At 29.7% G+C, this 13,196-nt stretch overlaps 1 protein-coding gene across 4 annotated transcripts in view; it reads left to right on the top strand.

The window, feature by feature from the left end:
- The window catches only part of LOC105252378 (phosphoinositide 3-kinase adapter protein 1), a 41,485-nt gene that overhangs the window by 17,827 nt on the left and 10,462 nt on the right, over positions 1-13,196 (top strand). For all 4 annotated transcript variants that reach the window (XM_011259726.3, XM_025410362.1, XM_020027871.2 and 1 more), the window contains 4 exons: positions 1,460-1,513; positions 2,817-3,225; positions 3,401-3,595; positions 3,763-4,040. In XM_011259726.3, the coding sequence (XP_011258028.1) occupies positions 1,504-1,513; positions 2,817-3,225; positions 3,401-3,595; positions 3,763-4,040 (892 nt within the window). In that variant the 5' untranslated portion in view covers positions 1,460-1,503. The remainder of the gene's footprint in view (positions 1-1,459; positions 1,514-2,816; positions 3,226-3,400; positions 3,596-3,762; positions 4,041-13,196) is intronic.

The raw sequence follows: 13,196 nt of genomic DNA, 5'->3' as shown, positions 1-13,196 counted from the left end.
GAAAACACTCAACTTTTCATGAGTACGATCACCCTTTTTCCCTCTCTATCCTATCCCTCTTTCTTTCTCTTTCTCCTTTTTATTTATCTCTACCTCTACCAGGCATGTTCTGCTTCTCCCTCAGTTGTACGAAAATAGTAACCGCCATCGTTGCAGCAACTATGAGAGCAGAAAATTGTCGCGGAGTCGCGTATTCACTGAACTAAATTCGAGGAAACACATATATTCCCGGTTAATTTCATCAATCACAGCCACGTGGGTTGAAGGAAAATAATTATCATATAAACCTAATGTACATATAACTTAAGAAAAATTATATTGCAGCTTTTTGTGTAAAAATGCTCTGTTTTATGATTAGTAATAATCTGTTAATAATAGAAAAATAACACAAATTAAATTTCAAATTAATTAATTAAATTTTTCAAAATTAAAGATATTAATTATATAATCAATTATATAATTTGTGTCAATAATTAATTAATCATATAATTTATTCTTCTTTGCATGTAAGTTGAAAATATGAAAAACTTATTACAAATTTTATAATAAAGAGATTGGAGAATAAATAAATATGTTTTATACATAAACATGGAATTCTTTTCAATCAGAATTATTTTACATGGGAAAGTAGATTCAAATATTTACAAAATATAACGACGTTTATTATTATGGTTTGCTTACGGATGGGAACAAACCTACTTGTAAAGGAAATATTTCCTCGTATAAAATAACGTGATAGGTATCATTGTCCATAACAGCGGATGAGACATGCAGGGAACAACGTGATAATGTCGCGTGCATAACACGTGAATGAGTCGCATTCGCTCTCGACCCCCATTTCTCCGTTCTCCACCCCCTTCTACGTGTAAATGTAAACGGGTCGTGAGAGACGATGTGTGTCTCTCACCATGCTAAATATAATATTCGCGCGTATTTTCAGCGATGAATGAAAACACCGACAGACATTCGTAGATTTTCCCGCGTATGATTTTCTGAATCAAAAGAGAAAGGGCGTGATAACTCTCTGACATTGAAATTTCAATATGGATTTTCAGTATATCACGAGCGAGTCAAAAATACGCGAAAAAGAAAATGATTTATATTGAAAGGCAACGCAATTCAAAAGCTTGTTTGTTCAGAAAAAGCTTGCAGATGTTATATGGAACACTTTCAATAGAATCGATTTCTTAGTTAATTAAATTAAATTAAATTAAATTAAATAATAAATAATTGATATCCTCCTAATCAATTCTGAGTGATGACTTTATAAAACAAAAATTAAAATAATAAATAAATAAACATAAAATATCGTTTCAAGTCATTGAGTTATTTATAATTGTGAGTTATTTATCAAGTAATTTTACAAAAAAATATTTAATAATTTTATTTTCTTCTTTTTTGATTTTTTTTAAATATTTACATATGTATGTAAATAACATGAATTTATTTTGTATTGCAGGTATTTACAGTATCCAGCTAATCATTTCTGCATAGAAGATTGTCATGGCAGTCGGTGAGTGTTTTATTTTTTCCAATTGCGGCAAAGATTGTAGAGATTGCATACAAATTTTAACGATGAAACGTTCAGTACGCGAGTCACGCGAGTTTACGCATAATCATGTATCTTTCACATCTTTCATTTTTATTCGCAGACAAACAGTAGCTTATCCGCAACATTTATTGGACAAAATCGCAAGCGCATAATTTACAGTCAGATTTAAATTCACAATGTAACATAAGAAATTCGAGTATTCTTTTATTTTTTTTTATCAGATATAATACACAATTTTAATAATAAATGAAAAATAAATTATTTATAGAAATATTTCTATTTAAAATATAATAGTCGAGTAACTTAATTTATACGTACAAAGAAAAATAATTTGCTGACATAACATCAATGAACGATCTTAAGTATCGAGAAATTCCAAAGGAATAATAACAAATAATAATGCAAATAATAAGAATAAAATTTTATATAAATATAAATTATATAAACATTTATCCGATTAAGGCCCTTCCTCGGGTAGTAAGGGCGCGCGAATATTGCAAATCGAGGTGGTATATTTCCGGTGCAGCTACTACGTATTCCTGCCAGCTCACCGGGTGTGGGGGAACAATGCAACGTCCGGTTCGGTGTATCCCCCCACCATGGCCGAATCCAATGGTAATCGTAGTAAGGCTCGTTCATGGTGTTCCATGAATGTAATTCAGCTCCCACAGTCACAGGTAGACCCTCTATTAGTCTTGTCGTGGCTATAACGCGGACTCGAATAATCGCGATAACTGTGACAGATGATAAGAGCAACGTCGCGTTAAACGGCATTTAATCAAGATTAAAAGAACTCTTTCTTCTCTTTGAAATAAAAAAAAAAATACGCGGACAGCATCTAAGATCTAAATAAATCTTTATTTCTTACAATCGCAAAAAATCTGATGATCGAATCTGGCGATTCGACGAGACAAGAGTGACTAATCAGATTAACCAGTTCATTCTCTTCCCTTTTATTATTATTTAAATGTGACAAGAGTGAGATCGAGCAACCTTCTTAATTAATATCAACTGTATGCAACTGTTACGTTAATTATGGAGTTGATAATGAATTAATAGTGAATTATTAGTGAAGGACATATTTTATGAGGATTCGCGCAGTATTCGCTTCGAATTAGTATTCATCGTAGCGAAACCGTATGAAAATTAGGGACGTGCGGCTTAATAATTTTTCGCGAAGAGCCGTACACGCGCAGAGAAGAGAATTGCGAATCAGTAAGTGAAGCTTGTGTGACCTGGATCTGTCCGATCCGCATGTTTACAGATAATCCGTCGTACTTCTCGCTATCGGGCGAGACATCGTCGTCGACGAGGACGACGACATCCCCGACGTCGCCCAGAAGTCACAGTAGCGGCTTGTCCGCCTTTTTTCGCCGGAAAGCCTGCAATAAGATGGGTGCGGCTTCCTCTCAGAGTGGCATCGTCGTCTCGGAATCCACGTCCAGCATGCATCACGAAAATCGCGGCAATGTGTCGGGCATGTCGACACCGACGGAGGAGCGAGTCCCGATGCTGTCGCGAAATGGCGCGGTTCATCCCGGCAAGAGGAGAAGCTTCCGGAATCTCTTTAGATCTGTGAGCGCGAACGCGGATCACGAGAGGACTCAGAAGTTCCTCAAGGGAGATCCGAGACCGTCCGATGTTGCACCGCCATCGCCGTATTTGCCCCATAGGTAAATGTCGCTCCTTGATCAAGACATGGTCCTTTGACGATATTGATGTATAATTGAAAAACTCAATTTTATTTATTTATTTAATTGCGTCATTGCAATTCTTTCGCAAAAAGTACCGAACTGCAAGAGTCAAATCAGACACGGTATAAATAATGAAAATGTATTGTCGATGCAGATCGCATTCGCATTCCGAGAGAGATCGACATCGCCCTGGTCGAGGCAGAAGGGTCTTGAAATCTGCTAGCGAGCTTCTATCCAATGATATGGTTTATTGTGGCCTAACCGGCAATTCTAAGAATAATGGCAACGACGATAACAGCAACGACGATGACGATTCCGCAGAGGTCTTCCTTGGTGTCGACGATGCCAGGTTAATAAAAAAAATTATTACTTTATCTATTCAAAAAAACATCATTCTTTATCAATTGCAAATTATGTATGTATTTTAATTAAACATCAAATTATATTTATTATATATTTTTGATTATCAAAGATAATCTGTGTTTGTGAAATAAATTGTGGAAAATTCTTTCCCAGGTATTACAATCTTCCGTCCACTTTTCCTGCGACTGGTTCAACAACCGCCTGTCGGAGGAGACACTCGATAGGCACTTTTCTCGAAAAGGAAGCAGGCACATCTACTACAACTTCTGGACGACAACAAATAGGAGGCTGCAGGAATTTGTTAGAAGTAGATATGGTATCGGCAGCCCCAATATCGGTCGATGATATTGATAGTGCATCGTGCAATGAAGGCAAACAACCGCATTGCAACAGAGTAAGACGGAAAAAACATAAGAGCTCATTTAATAAAGGTAAGTATCAACATAACGATTTTCTTATTGATTTTAATTAAACGTTTGTAAATAGATTAATTACATCATTAACGGAATACATATTCTAAATGTGTGTGTGTGTGTGTATATGTGTGCTCTCAATTATTCAAATAATATTTCAACGTCACGATTATAAACGATTGCTCACGAGTTATCGAATTAATTATGAAATCAAATTGCAAATCAATTCGAATTTTAATATAGATTTAATTTAAAAGTTTAGAAGTTAGATTAATCTAAACAAATTCAAAATCGCATTCTCACGTCTCATTTTGTTTACAAGATATCTATTTTCATTTCGAATCATAATAATATGCCATATTAAAATTTGGATTTTTTAATCAACAATCTTATATATTCGGATATCGGACATATTTAATTAAAAATTATAAAAAAATATTTCTTTTACCCACATTTAATTTTTGCAATAGCAAAAAGTTATTAAGAAAGTCATTGAGTCGCATAAATTCTTTTATTCGTCGCGGACAATGATTATTATTTCTACGCGAGAAGAGAGTGCACTTGTGCGAGTGAAGAGTTTTCCCATTCCCACGTCTGTCGCATGCCCGCATGAAGCACAAATCACGCCTGCATGTTATAAAAGTAGAAGCATTGCGAGACAATTTTGATCATTTTAATGCATCGATTTGTTAGCCAATTTCTATTTAGAAGATAAGTTCGGGTCATTCTGGCCTTCAGGCGGTATTACAATGATGATTGTATTTTTATTGGGCGATTTCTATATGAAAAGAACTAATTGTTAAAGCACTATTCACTCTATACATAAGAGAAAAGTATAAAATTTTTTATTACATACAAGTTTCTTTCATTAATCAATTGTAATTTTTATTTAAAATTAAGTATATTCGACAAAATTAAAACTAAATCGCTCCTATTAATAAAAAAATAGTATGAAATAGTATGAAAAATAGTATGAAAATTATTCTTTCATTCATTATACTTAAAAGTATGCTTAAAAAAAATAAAATACTTGAAAAATTAAAATTGATTAAAGAAATCAATTACATGTAATAAAAAATGTTAAAGATGATCTCTCTATTGTGTTTTTGGAAAATTGGTTTCTAAAATTTTCATAGAAGATAAAAATTAAAATTAAAAATTCTAAAAGAGAATATTCTCTGTCATAAAAAATGGTATACATCCTTTTCCCTCGTTATAAATGTATTTTTATAAATCTTGACAGTAGGATTAGATTAAAAAATCTATAAACAAGGAAATATATTATCAACAATAACAATAGTGTTATTAATTATTAAATCGTATTTAAGAATTTTTAAAAATAAATATTTTTAAAATACGATTATAATGATTTTATTAATTATTCAACTCGCGCACAATTGTTTATAAAATTCACATTTTTAATTTGAACAATATATCTATAAAAAATATCCGACAATCTTGTGATAACAGATAAAATCAGGGACTAGCAGAGAAACGCGCACGTAGGTCGGATGAGGTCCACTCCGGAAGTTCACAACTTTTAGTATTCGGCGAGCGATTTCGTCGTTTTCCAATTGTGTCGGTTCGCATACACATACATATGGCCATAAAACTTTGAAATTTACGATGTTACGTGAGCAGTTACATGGACAACGAAAGATCCTCTGATATACGTGTATATAAAATCAATTTTTGCTTAATAAAAATGTGTAAACGTTAATAATATTAAAATTTGTAAAAAATCGTGAACGAGTAAATTATTTATAAATCTCTTAAATAAGAATCTTTTTATTATTTATTTAAATTCCTACCAAATTTAATTTCTTCCAAATTTAAAAATAAAATAAGCTTATATTTACATAAAGTTTGTATCTATGAAATACTAAATATTAATATACTACATAAAATCGTAAAGGCGTAAAGCGTAAAATTACTCTATATTAAACGTATTATTATAATATAAATCTTTTTTTTAAGTCGTATAAATATTTAAAAAAATAACGGTATATTAAAACATCGTATAATTTATGGTAACTGCTAAAATAATAAGAATTAACATTTTGATTAATATTATTTGTGTATAAGAAAACATTAATAAATAAAAACAAACAGTGTAAGATATGATAATACCTCATACATGTGTAAAGTATCAAGCGAGTTCTTAATTAAGAAAGTGAAGCAAGTGAGGTTGTAACACACATACTTTTAACAGCGAAAATGTGACCTCGGCCAACATCCGGCCGTTCTTTAATTACAGCCGGAAATGAATTCTAGATATTCATGCAACAGGCAAAAGTAGCAATTCCATTTACATTGCCGGCAATAAAATATACATAAATAGATAAGACAATAGTCTATTTATCTCATGATAAACAATTATGTCGGTTGTCCCAATTAATTGACTGAATAATTGGGTCAAATCAACATATCCTGTCGAGATATAATGTCCACTCATTAAATTGTAAATCAAATATAACTTTTAATCTGTTTTTTGATAATATGAAAAATTAAAATCTTTGCGCAAGAAAAATAATAAAGAATTATTTCCATTGGAATATGCTGAAAAAAATGATTTGAAAATAATCTATTTCCCTAGAAACCCGTTTATTTAGAGAAGATGTAAAAGATAGATAATCGAATGTATTTCTAAAGTTTAGATTCGTTTTTGGACGTCTGTGTTTTCACGCGTCTTCCGTTGCAAGCGTTGCATAGCGTGTCGTTGCTGACACGAAACGGAAATATCCGTCCATATGTTGACACGAGGTCACAGACGGTTATACTGGTGTACATCTTATGGCCTCATCGAAAGAATACGCTTTCCTATATCGTAAATTCTCTATTCCCATCTGGAGAAAAGATCCAATGCCGTGAATTCTCTCTTTTCGTCTGAAGGAAAGCAGAATAATTATATAATTTTCTTTGCAATTAAAAAATTTCAACTATTATCAAATATTTTGCTTGATTTATATATAAAAATATTATAAATTTCTCAATTTTGAAAATTTATTTTTTTTTAACAAAATCTTGTGTCAAGAAATTTTATGTTTCCGATTTGTCTCTTTGTGTATGTATAGAGTTATCATTCCTCAGATAGCACCCATAACAATTCTAATATATATATATACAAGTAAGAGAACCAATTACGTTTTTTCAGTATTTTTAACATCGTTCATACAGATTTACATAAATGTATGAAAATACGTTATATATGTGTTTCAAAGATCAACTTGTAGCGTGATATCCAATAAAATGGATGTGCTGAACGATAAACCGAGCCGCATAAATCTATTGGAAGACAGACGGGTCAGTAACCGCAAGATTAAGCATTCTGCAGGCATATTCGATTCTATCCTCATATTATTTACCGGTTGTACTTCCTGGTGTTACCCCAGCGCAGATCTAACGCTTCCGGCGTTGACAGTTAAGTTCCAGAAGGCGTCGCGTCGTTCCGATCTCTCCGACGTGATAAAAATATAGCTTCAAAAATAATTAAATTAAAGAGACTTATACTTAATCAATTAATCAGACAATTACAATGTATAATAATTAAATATAATCCTTCATCTTTTACATAGCGCATATTTTGATGATAAATAATAACGCGAGTTTAAGAAAAATTTTTCGTGTTTATTTTCATCCTTATTTTTATCTTGATTTTTCACGTACGTGTATGAATAATAAAATTGACAGATAACACATCTTCATGGAATTAATCATCATTAATTATCCTACTCTCAAGCATCAAGTTCTAAAATTGTGTTAATTAAACCGCTCGGATCGCAACGATGTAATTAGTGCAATTAATGTTCGAGTCTGCATATTGAGTTGTGTTCCACTTGTTATATCTGCGCATCTATTTTGTTCGATGTTATTAAAGATTACCATGACGGCGGTACGTATGTCGTCGTTCGAAGATTGACGAAAACATCCGGACGAAAAGAAAGAGTATCTTCCTGCTTCGATATTTATCCTTACTATAAATGTTTACGTTCTCCGAGATTTTATCCAGAAACCCGAAAAGCGAAACATCTGTAAACTATGAATTGTTTATATTTTTCAATTCTAATATATAAAAAGAACTATTTTAAGAATTTTCATATATTAATCATAACATGTTCAAAGAACAGAATCAACAAAATAAGAGCTAATCTTTTTATGAAAAAAAAAGTTTTATCGAAAAAACTTATCCAAAAATATATACTTAATGATATTTATCTAACAATCAGAGCTCATAATTATGCTTTCTAGAATTCTTGAAAAATTATAAATAATATTAATAAAAAAATGTTGTCACTAATAAATATTAATATAAATCTTAATACTAAAGAATATATTAAAAGATATTAATATTGCATCGATAAAATATGTAATGTTTCATAAATATGTAAACATACTTTCATTCTAATTATTTTAATTTTTTCTTATTAAGACACCAATCTATGTAATTAAACCGATACAATCGTGCGTACAAAGACAAAAAAGATTAAAAACCGATTAAATCTATAATAAAATATTCCGGAATCGAACTAGCGATGTCGGCAATTTCTCTGCTGAAAATACGTTGGATTTGCTTGATTTCGAATGTCAATTTAAATTTGTGCTCGAAAAGGGATTCGAGAGGCGTGATCGGAGTTGAAACGATCATCAAGTATATAAACGAGCTTTGATTGGTCAATACGCGATGTCCGGCAACTACGATTTGTTAGTGAACCAAAAGTTACATCCGCTGTTACTTTTCGATTATTCTCGTTCGTTTTATCGAGTCTTCTAATTGTCCGCGAGTCGATTAAGTCATATTTATTATCAAACTACGTATCTCAGTAAACGTTTAAAAATTATGTATTCTGCATATTATTGGAGACATGTTATAACATGTTATGTAATAAGATAAAAATACAATTTTAAAGAAATAAATATAACGTAATTAATTTTTTGTTTTTGGGGGGAAAATTTTATTTTAAAAATAACGTATGTTTTTATGATATAAAGGATCTATACGGAAGATTTTTGTATAAAATTCGATGTGTATATTACACGTATAACAAGATTATACATTTATTTATCTCGGATTTATATAAATTCATGTTTGTAAACAAAGAGTTGTTTGTAAAATCTATCAACATTAGAATATGTGTCCAAGAACAATGAGTAGCTTCACCATATTTCTTTTCTTGCAGATGCATAGTTCATAATTTTTAAAATATTATAAAATGTCAAGCTAAAAAATCCGAAGAAAATCTCTTCTATTTTATGTTAATGTTAATGTGAAACATCAAATAAAAGAGAGAATGAACGAAATATGTCATATTTCATGTTATCATGAAGGATTGAATTGAAGGATTTGTCAAAGTTCTTTTAGAAATGCAATTTAGAAATGCGATTTAATTTTATATAGCGATCATCGGTGAAGGTATAATACAAACTAAAACGACGTGGGAACGTGCATTTCTATTTATTCTAATTTAAAATAAGATATATGCGTGTATCGATAAATAGGAAAATATTATTTGTTTTACGGAAAGATTACAGGGTATCGTGACGATTATATTTATCTATAAATAGTTATCATATTTTAACTCAAAAAGGAGAGAAGAAAGAGATCATAATTTTAAAATTATTTCTAAACAGATTCCTTAAAATTTTAAACTTGATGAGGAAACTTTGAATTTATAAGGAGAGAAAAAAATAAGCCTCAAATTGATCAAAGAACTCATAAGTAGAAAATAATTTGATACATCTGTGACATTCTGTGCATATATCACACAATAAATTCTTAAGAAATTTTAAAGTAATTTTTACGAAAATTCCTATAACAGACAAGATGGAGGAATACTTTAAAAGAAATCTGATAAGAAAAATAAAATTCATAATTAGAAATAACAAGCTATTCTTTAAATTCTGCTGTATCATTGGATCATAGTTCATTGAAAGATTAAATCTCTATAAGCTTGTTAGAATTTCTAACTACATATCCTTTCTCAAAGATCCTAGCGAGCTAAATATAACTGGCGCCACCATGATTAATGCGGGCCGTTTCTCTGGATAATATCTGTAGATTTATTTTTCTATAAATAAAAATAAAATATGAATAAAAAATATGAAAAAGAAATAATTATAGGAATTAAAAGATTTTATTGCATTTTTTAAGAAATATATAAAATGTACACACACCATATTTGTACTTTTAAAACTTAATTCTCAAAAACTTTAATTTTTATTATAGTTTAATATTAAACTATAATAGAAATCACGCGTTTCTGATATCAAGGAATAATTTATTTCAAATTGATTAGAGAATTTGTATTAAAAAATGTCTCGATTTATCTAGTATCTGGGATATACCCTATATAATCGAAGCTTGCGTTTCAATGGGAAAATTTTATCGGTCATTATTCCGCGTAATGACTAATGATTCTCTTGTCAGTCGAGATTTCCGAGAAACCGGGGAACTTATAAATGCCGCCGAGTTATCGTCTCTTCCGTCCCTCCGAGAAATTTATAAACAGCACATATGCTCAGAATGCAACAGTTATATGCATCGCGTTGGCGTATATGATTTCGTATCCGTTTTGCATTCCTGAAATGTACAAATATATCCATTGCGTTTTTCGCGAGAAAAATCGCGGTTTGTTATTCCTGAATTTATTATAAAATAGCTGCACTATGAGTGGCCCGTTACATAAAATCACGTAACATATATACTAATAAAGTATATATTACAACTAAAAAATCATACATATAATTCAACTTACTTTTTCTAAATAAAATAAAAATATTAATAAAAATATTATTTTTACTGCTTTTTTATTTTTACTCATATTTTTGATCTGTGCACGGATATTGCATTATTGTACTTCTGTAATTATTAATTAATTTGTATTTTCTTTTCTACAAATAGCATATCGCAAAAATATTATTCTAAATACTTTCTGTATAGCTTTATAAAATCTAAAATAAACATAAAAATTAAATAAGTCAATTTCTTTTCAAGTCTAATTTAAGATGAAACATTACTCCGCCCGAATCTCAGCATGTTAATGAGCCGTGTACGATACGCAATGCAAATGTAACGGAGATAATCTCGAGTGTAAGATACCGAGAACTGCTCTCATAGACCTCAAGACGATTATTATTCCCTAATCAGTCTGTCGAGTCTACCGAATGACTCAGTCTTCTTCTCTAATCTGATTAATTGAGGCAGTCTAATTTTTTTATATCAAATGCTTGGCTATGTACATACAATGTGTATACGAAAAATAAATGCATTAATATGGGGTAATATAGAATGCTATCTGAAATAATTGTATTAAGTAATTCTATTTTTCGAATATTGTATAAAAGAATTTAAGGTATTTAAAAAGAAGATATAAAAAATTCTTTCGTTACTCATAATCGGATGAAAATTTATATTGTTAATGTAATTTATGAATATATTTATAAATATATAAATGCGGAAAAAATGAGGATATTTGATTTACGATCGTGGAAAAAACCGAATCGAAATACAGATAATATTGTTCTATTTTTGCATCCCAAAATAATATAATTTATACTTCTACTTGTTTAACTACATTATTGAAAAATCATTAAAGTATAATATATATAATTAACTATTGATTATAAGCGATAAGCGATTTGAAGGAAGGAGCGGCGGAAATAAAGAGTCGATAAATGATTAACGTTTTTTAAAAGCCGCGACACATAAATTCAGAATTTCGATTCATCAGTGAATAGGACCTCTGTATTAAGTCTCCATTTTTAGGAAGTTTGTATTAGGTCTTTTTATTAAGAAGATGGATGATAAAAGAGCATTATATTATTCTGTACATTTCTTATCTTTATATAATATTTGTTATGTTCAAATATGATATGAATAGATAAATAATATTTACTATTTCTGTCAATTATTATTTACAATTTTTTAACTATAAATAAGAAATTTTAATTTTATATTGTAAATAATTGTGTCAGTAATTAATAATATACTATTTTATAAATCTAAACAAGTAAAACATAGAATTTAAAATATTAAAGATGCGATTTAACTGTGGGATATTTTGTTCTCACAATCAGTTGATATGTTCTCTTTCTCTTTTCTATACAATTATTAAATTATTGCATTTTTTATTGTTTTCTTATGTTGTTTTGGAAACAGTTTCAAAACTCATAATTTTTACTTAATTAAATTATTGCATAACAAATATTACTTATCTATTTGTATAAAATAGTAAATATAAAATAAAAAATCACATAAATAAAATGTAGAAAATTGAAAAAAATTAAGATATAATATTATTAGTTTTTAATTATTATAATTGGAATAAACAATGATTACTTTATCATTTCTTTTCTGTTATTAATCTAAAAAAAAATATATCTTCTACTTATATTTCGATATTATTTGATCGGTAATATACTTCAAAAAAATCTTTTTTTTATCGTATAACTGAATAAACTAAAATAAAAGATTGTAAAAAAAGAGAATAATTCTCTTTCTAAAATATTGTAGTTTTATATTTATATTAAAATTATGTACTTTTTATTATTTCTTCATTTCACTGTGATAAAATATAAAATCGATAGATCATCATCTGGATTCAAAAAAATCTCTCTCTACGAACGATATCGTCTTGTCGATGCGCCTGCGCCAGACATAAGCATTGCGCGATGGTCGATGCATCTCTGAGGAGCACTGGAATGTCTATTCAGTCCTGCGACGCCTTACGTTCGAGATCGGTTTTATCCTCTTTATCCGCGTGTCGGTGAATTATTAGCAATTTCAATGAGTTTTAAACTTTTGATACGACATGCCTATTAAAATAATATTAAAAAGTGTATAACAATATTTATAGCATATTATATTCATTAAATTTAAATTCACATAAGATTCTACTTTAATTTTTATTCTTGATGCGAGAGTGTTTTATCATCGAATCAATCGTAGATGATACGTTCTTTCCAGTGCTTCGAAATGAGTGGATAAAATCAATGAATTACATAGAATTAATTCTATAAAAATTACAACAACAAAATTAAAATGAGGATAAAAGCTGAAGATTATTACGCCAAAAGGAGCGTCGAGTACTTTGGTGATTATTTTTCAATATCCTCTCACTTTTAACCATCGCTGTAATAAAACTCTTAATTAAGAGTATAATACAGTGATTTTAATAT

This window comes from Camponotus floridanus, unplaced genomic scaffold (genome assembly GCF_003227725.1).
Source record: "Camponotus floridanus strain SB8 unplaced genomic scaffold, Cflo_v7.5 scaffold31, whole genome shotgun sequence".
Taxonomy (NCBI): domain Eukaryota; kingdom Metazoa; phylum Arthropoda; class Insecta; order Hymenoptera; family Formicidae; genus Camponotus; species Camponotus floridanus.
The sequence above is the reverse complement of the archived record's forward strand: the minus strand, read 5'-3'. Positions and strand labels throughout refer to the sequence as shown.